The sequence below is a fragment of the Copadichromis virginalis genome, linkage group LG4 (genome assembly GCF_057382275.1).
Source record: "Copadichromis virginalis isolate Kocher_CV1m ecotype Utaka linkage group LG4, C_Virginalis_male_GT1.1, whole genome shotgun sequence".
NCBI classification, from domain to species: domain Eukaryota; kingdom Metazoa; phylum Chordata; class Actinopteri; order Cichliformes; family Cichlidae; genus Copadichromis; species Copadichromis virginalis.
The window spans coordinates 24,939,399-24,946,293 of NC_140621.1; the positions used below are offsets into that span (position 1 = coordinate 24,939,399).

Consider the following 6,895-nt stretch of genomic DNA (forward strand, 5'->3'; position numbering starts at 1 on the left):
ACATTCCTACGCCCGAGAGCAGCTGGCGAAGGCAGGCCTGCGCCAAAAGAGGAATTACGACATCACCACTAAGGGGAGGCACTTCCATGCTGGGGAGCTGGTGTGGGTCTACAGCCCAAAGAGGAAGAAGGGACGGTGTCCTAAACTGGATAGCAGCTGGGTGGGGCCTTGCAGCGTCCTAGAGCGAGTAGGGGAGGTTGTTTACAGGGTGCAGTTGCCTCCTAGGGGGAGGATAGTAGCGCTGCACAGAGACCGGATGGCCCCCTACAGAGGGCAGTCCCTCCCCTCCTTTCCAGAGGGACGTGTACAGAGCGTCCATGACCCTGCTCAGAGGGACCCCCGACCGGGGCTGCGTTCCCCTCCCTCGGACTCTCCACCCCAAAGCCCCGAAGCTCCGCGTCCACCTCAGGGGCTCAGGAGGTCAAGGAGGGAACGTAGGCTACCACCCCGCCTCAGAGATTGTGTCGTTCCCTCGGGGACGAGGAACTTATTGCTGGGGGGGCAGTGTAACGATGGTTAAGTGTTATTGTACAGTGACATGTTGGTGATCTCTGCACACTGTTGTTGTTCCTTTAAGATTCATGTTTGGTTGTGGTGTACAGGAAGGGGTGGGTGGGACCTGGTTGTTCTGTGTGTGTGCCAGGCTGAAGAGAGGGGGAGTTCGAGAGCGCTTCCCCCTGAGTTAACAACCCGCTGGCTTATGTGCCAAATAAACGGACAAACTGAGACCCCAACCATCTGGTTCTTGTGAACGTTACAATACATTTTGGGGCATGTATTCTGTATTCTGTAATGGAATACATTTTAAAAGTAACCTTCCCAACACTGCTATAGTCTATGTTCTATTTATAACAAGTAAGAGCACCACAGGGCAGAAGCAGGCAGCAGTACGCGTGCATTCCCAGATCACTTCTGAGTCTTGGATTTGACACATTCCAGCTTAACTGTAATCCATTTCATGCTAATAAACTCATTTATGTGTTGATCTGGGCCTGCTTCTTTTTCAAGGTGGTTACACTGAGATCTGATCTTGTGACGTCGTTGTGATCCTTCACAGTGATTTGTGGAGCAGCTACAATCGGTTTAGGTTATCAAAAGGCTCTTCTGAATATCCTCATTATTCCCTGTGTAACGTGAGATGAAAAGATGCAATGTAAAAGGGCTTTGAGCTGATTTTTTTTTTATATACACTATCATTTTTCACAATGATTGTGAAAATGATTTTCATGCAATGAGAATAAAAGGGCTTTTTATAATCATTCATTCACTGTCTTTGTTTCTACTGCTGTGAAAGCAATCCATTGCACTCTTGTGAAACATATTACCCCTAGGCTTTTTGTTTTTGTGGAAACTCAGTCAAAAAGCCTTTGATTTAGCTCTATGCATATCTCTGTGGCTGTATCCTGATTAATGAGAAGTTGCCGGTGAATATGTGAAAAACCTTCAGCACTTCTTCCTGAGTCAGGCAGTGAGCAGCAGGAAAATCAATGCTGACCCCTTCAGTCCTGTATGTATTTTAGCATGTGTCCTCTAGTAATTATCACACAACACTGCATAATCAGTGAAACCACTTAATAATTGAACTCAAAGAGTTTCTTTCTATATATGCACCATCAAACATGAACAGTTAATTTAGCCACATCGGATCCTGTCAAATTATCTTGAAAAAGCAAGACACCCCTTTGCACTTATGGGGAATGTCAGCATTAGCTGAAGCTGTAGAGTCTGGGCATCCATCAAGACGAGCATGTAAAATATATTTCGAGACCGTTATGGTCAAGCTTTTACATAGACTCATAGGCATGAATGTCGTGTTAATTTGGGGCTTTAAATAATTTTTTTGAACTGTTCTTTTTAATGACTGTAAGAAAACAAAAGCTCGGTGCACTAGATTGAATTTTTGGGGATTTTCTCTAATCTGCACAGGGTCAAAAGTATATATACAGATATATACACAAACACCCCCGTAATATTTGGTTACACGTCAAGTTGCACCGAGATCATATGTTTTTGGCGCCCATCAACAAGCTTCTGGCATATTTCTTTATATGCCAGAAGTCTCACCTTTATTCTTTCAAACATACCTCTTGTCATTGTCTCCAAATATCTTACTTTTTGTTTTGTTTGATAAAATTCTTCCCCAGATGATATTTGGCTTGTCCATGAGGGCAGCTGCAAATTTTAGTCGACTTTGGAGCAGGGCTTCTTTCTCAATCGGCACACTCTCTGTCCATGTTGATGTAAAACTCACTCCACTGTGGACAGTGATGCTGGAGTTTCCAGGTCATGGCAGGCTGAGCGTTGGTGGTTCCTGGGCTATTCTTTAACGGTCTAATCGATTTTCCTTTTAACCCTGAGAAAATCCAAAAGAAATTTAAACTCGTGCAATTCTTGTTTTTTTGTTTTGTTTTGTATTTTTCTTTTTTCTTTTAAGTCATTAAAGTTATATGCTGGACAATCATTACCATGGCATTCACTCCCGTGATGAATGTATTCAAACGTCTGATCACAACTATTACCTTTAACTTACATGCAGCGTATATTGCTGAAATGCAATAACAATGATGTTAAGATTATTAGACTGATCTGTGGACATTCACTTTAAAATCTATTGCACTTTATTTGATTTCATTTTTATTCCTAAGTGCCTGTGCTATGGCCTATTTGTTAACTATACGCATGTGTTTAGATTTAAAAGGTACAATTCACAAGCCAGATTCAATATTCCATATTCCATAAAATCCGTGCATCATGTTGCATCATGTTTTGAAAGTGCAGGGAATTTGTATAAAGAGCTGTTGTAGAAATATTGCTTTAACACATCTAAGATAATAATAATAACAACAATAAATGAATTTATTATTAATATAAATTGTTACATAACGCGAATCCATAAAGCAGGAAATGGAGAGTTTGATGCTTAAAATGTGGTCGGTGTGTGTCTAGTCATCGTAGTTTCTTATTTTTATTTTTACCCTATGGTATTTCTTCTCCTCCCTGCGTTATAGTACAGCGAGGAACTGGAAACTTGTAAAAAATTACTCGATAGTATAAAAAATTTCTCACGCTGCTAAGTAGTCTGCGCATGCGTACTTGAATGTCACTTATATTATAATAATAAGTGCTAAGAGCTTTTAAAATGCGGATATTTTACACGAGTCATCCAAGCAGTAATAAATGCCTCGATAGGTTCCCGATTTCGAGTACAAGTTTCTTAAACATTTAATTGAAAACGTCCAGCGCAGCTCAAGCGAAACCGGAAGTTGTCGGGGGTGAATTTTCTTGACTCGGCAGAGATGACCCACATCAGCAGCATCAGCTTCTTCCAGAAGTTTCCTCGCAAGGTTTCGAGTGCGGCATACTGACACACTTACGCAAACGCGGGCAGGCTAGGTGACATTTTCGTCCTCGCCAGTTTGTCAAAGCTGAAAGTTGCTGTGGGGGCTGTGACACTTTCTGGAGGAGCACCCCGACGGCGATCTGAACTATTGCCCGCTGCAGGGACAACTGCGGCGGCGGGGTGAGACATTGGATCCCGGTAACCTGTGCTTCGTTTTACACGAGGCATGCTGGGTGTTTTATCGACGTCAAACCGAAGCTATTGAACAAACAAAAGCAATTGAAAGAAGTGCCGACCGGCCGGTGTGATGGGTAAAGATTATTACAAAGTGCTGGGTATAGCCAGGGGAGCATCTGAAGATGAGATAAAAAAGGCGTACAGAAAACAGGCTCTGCGCTATCACCCCGACAAGAATAAGTCTCCTGGAGCTGAAGACAAATTCAAGGAGATCGCCGAAGCCTATGACGTCCTCAGTGATGCCAAGAAAAAGGACATTTACGATCGTTTTGGAGAAGAAGGTAACCGAACTCCTTCCCCCGGGTTGCACGAAGTTTTGCAGCCTTTGCATTTACCGAGTTTAATCCTCTGCAAATAATGCAAAGCAAAACGTGCATCTTCTTACTCTCTCAATCTAATCGATGTACACATGCATCCTCCTCAGTGCGGTTTCTGGGGTCTTTCTGCAGCAGTTATCTGACAATAGTTGGGTGTACAATAGGGTGCAGCTGGAGAACCTGCTGGAAACAGCAAGTTCTTGCCCGTCCTGTCGGTGTGCCTCTCTCTTGTTATTATTGTGGCTTTGAAAAAATGATTTGTACCTTCAGGCTTTGGTGTCCTTGTCCACACCCTCATGGACAGGGAGGGACAGAGATCAAACTTTGAGATGTCTGGAAGCAGAAAGATATTTTAGCTTCTGAGCATTTACTTCTTGCAAGTAGTAAATATTTTGTGTCAGTTTGTTTGTTTGTTTGCAATCTTTAGACGTTGATTCAAATCATAGGGGTGAATATAGGGTGAATTAAGGTCAGTGTGTTATAAGTGTTAAAGCGGTAATGCCGAGGTATTATTCAACAGATGAGCACCAATAAGCTGATCAAAAAGATCAATAATCAGGTGGCTGTCATCTGATGTCATCTGATAACTACCTTGTCATTAGCAGTGATCAGTGTTTGTCTGTTGTGTTAAGACAACTATGTGTTGACTTGCACCAGTGATGGTGCAGTGAAAACTCTTTTTTTTGCAGTCAATTTTTATATAAAGAATGCTTAGTTTCCCAGACATCAAAGGGTAAATAAAAAATAACAGTAAAAACGAAACAAACATGCTATTTCAAACATTGATATGACAGTGATATTTCCCGTTCTTTTTTAAATACTTGGCGATGTTGTCTTCTTCAACAGGATTAAAGGGTTCAGCTGACACTGGAGGCAGAGGACATGGCGGTCAAAGCTGCAACTACAGCTTCCACGGGGACCCTCACGCAATCTTCGCTGAGTTCTTCGGTGGCCGCAGCCCATTCGATCACTTCTTCTTCCAGGACGGGGAAGACGACGTGGACATCAACAACCCTTTCGCAACGTTTGGCATGCCAGGAATGGGCGGCATGGGTGGGTTTCACCGGCCTTTCAAAACCCACCCGGCAGGAGTTCACCGAGCGCACGAGAAGAAGAAGGACCCGCCTGTGGTGCACGAGCTGAAGGTGAGCTTGGAAGAGGTGTTCTCGGGCTGCACGAAAAAGATGAAGATTTCTCGCAAGAGGCTCAATCCAGACGGCTGCACCATGCGCAGCGAAGATAAGATTTTAACGGTGGACATTAAGCGTGGCTGGAAGGAGGGGACGAAAATCACCTTTCCCAGGGAGGGGGATGAGACTGCCACCAACATTCCTGCAGATGTGGTGTTTGTGGTCAAAGACAAACCTCACCCGGTGTTCAGAAGAGAGGGTTCAGATATTGTTTATCCTGCAAAAATATCTCTTAGAGAGGTAAGATAATCATTCCAACATTAATCATGCTAGTTTATCTTTTTAAAGATGCTTATAATCAAAACTCGGCCGAGCACTTGGATGTCTGCTTATCAGTCCTTTTGTCTCCAGGCATTGTGTGGCTGCACGGTCAAAGCTCCCACACTGGACGGCCGGACCATCACTGTTACCTCTAGAGACATTGTCAAACCCGGAACGAAAAAGCGAATAAGCGGCGAGGGGCTGCCGTTGTCCAAGTTCCCAGAGAAGAGAGGTGACATGATCCTGGACTTCACTGTTAAATTCCCAGACAAACTGGCCCAAAACACACGCGATACACTCGAGCAGATTCTTCCGCTGTGACATGTTATGACTCCAAATCCCCAAAAAGTTAGCATTTCCAGCAGCACTGTCCTGTGTACTACCTGGACTTTTGAGGGCAGATTTGGGTTCAGTGGGGTTTAATTTTACTGCCTGAACAACAAATCCGTATCCTTAACCCAGAATCCAGCTTGTTATTTATTTATTTTTTGGCTTTGAGTGAAGGAGACAAAGGCAGAAAGACAAACAGGTGTTCTTTAAATGTTCAGTGAATTGCAGCACTGGGAAACTTATTGTAGTAACTGAGGATTTGATAACATAGCAGATCTTTGTGCGAGTGCTTTAGGTAACACATAGCCAGCTGCTTAACAATACCTCCCTGATGCAAGTGCACTGATGCATGAATGTGGCTAAAACTTCATTACTCATAGGACATGATTTGGGTTTCCATTAAGTAAAATTGAGGCTTAGATATTGTGCGGGTCTTGAAAGGTGAAACTTTTTGAGATATCTGTAGCAGTATTGGTCTTACTAGGAGTTAATAGAGTTTTCTTTTTCATTGATAAATAAAATTCAGTGTTTTACTTGTCGTTTACACTAAGCTATAATGTAAAGCTTTGTGAAAAATACACCTAAAGTGTTCTCAAGGCTGAAAACAGTAGAGCCCTACCAGGACTGATGCTCAGTACGACTCTTATGGTGTGTGTGTGTGTGTGTGTGTGTGTGTGTGTGTGAGACTTAACATTCATGTGGATGTTATTACATGTAACACTCACTTAAAGCCCCTATCATGCAGGCCTAGAGGCCAGTTAGTGACCCGCCAACAACCAAAGGTCGCTAGGGAAAAATGTGCATTCCCAGTCTGGTTAGTGAGTGGTTGCTGGGTGAAGTTGGTTGCAAAGAGATATCACCTGCAGATTTCCACGATCACCCAAAGGGAGGTGATGCTGACTTGTCTGCAAACACTTGCCAGCTGCTTGTTGAGCAGAATGGAAATGGAGTAAAAGTTGCACCTATTGAAACATAATAGTTTTGTAGTAAAACACGGGTTTTGCTTTGGAGGTGAGTGCACTCCATTTTTGGTTTGCGTTGCAAGTTTCACTACTGCTCCATGGTTAGATAGCGAATGCTTGCAGACAAATTAGTGTCTTGTGTAGAAGCAATGGGCGAAAGCAGAAATCTGAGCGTTGACAAGGAGGGTTTTGTGCAGCACCTTAATTGTAGGTTATTTCACCTAGCGACAGTCTGCACAAGCAGTCGGGGATGACTGG

At 43.3% G+C, this 6,895-nt stretch overlaps 1 protein-coding gene across 1 annotated transcript; it reads left to right on the top strand.

Moving 5' to 3' along the window:
* The first annotated feature begins 3,283 nt into the window (after positions 1-3,283).
* On the top strand, positions 3,284-6,352 carry dnajb1a (DnaJ heat shock protein family (Hsp40) member B1a). The gene is made up of 3 exons (XM_085454430.1): positions 3,284-3,858; positions 4,741-5,324; positions 5,436-6,352. The coding sequence occupies exons 1-3, from the start codon at positions 3,648-3,650 to the stop codon at positions 5,664-5,666; spliced, it is 1,026 nt and encodes a 341-aa protein (XP_085310556.1). The 5' UTR covers positions 3,284-3,647; the 3' UTR covers positions 5,667-6,352.
* Positions 6,353-6,895: the final 543 nt, after the last annotated feature.

Coding starts and splice junctions, on each gene's coding strand:
- dnajb1a (XM_085454430.1), top strand. CDS start 3,648: ATGGGTAAAGATTATTACAAAGTGCTGGGTATAGCCAGGGGAGCATCT. Junction 3,859..4,740: donor CGATCGTTTTGGAGAAGAAG/GTAACCGAACTC, acceptor CTTCTTCAACAG/GATTAAAGGGTTCAGCTGAC. Junction 5,325..5,435: donor CAAAAATATCTCTTAGAGAG/GTAAGATAATCA, acceptor TTTTGTCTCCAG/GCATTGTGTGGCTGCACGGT.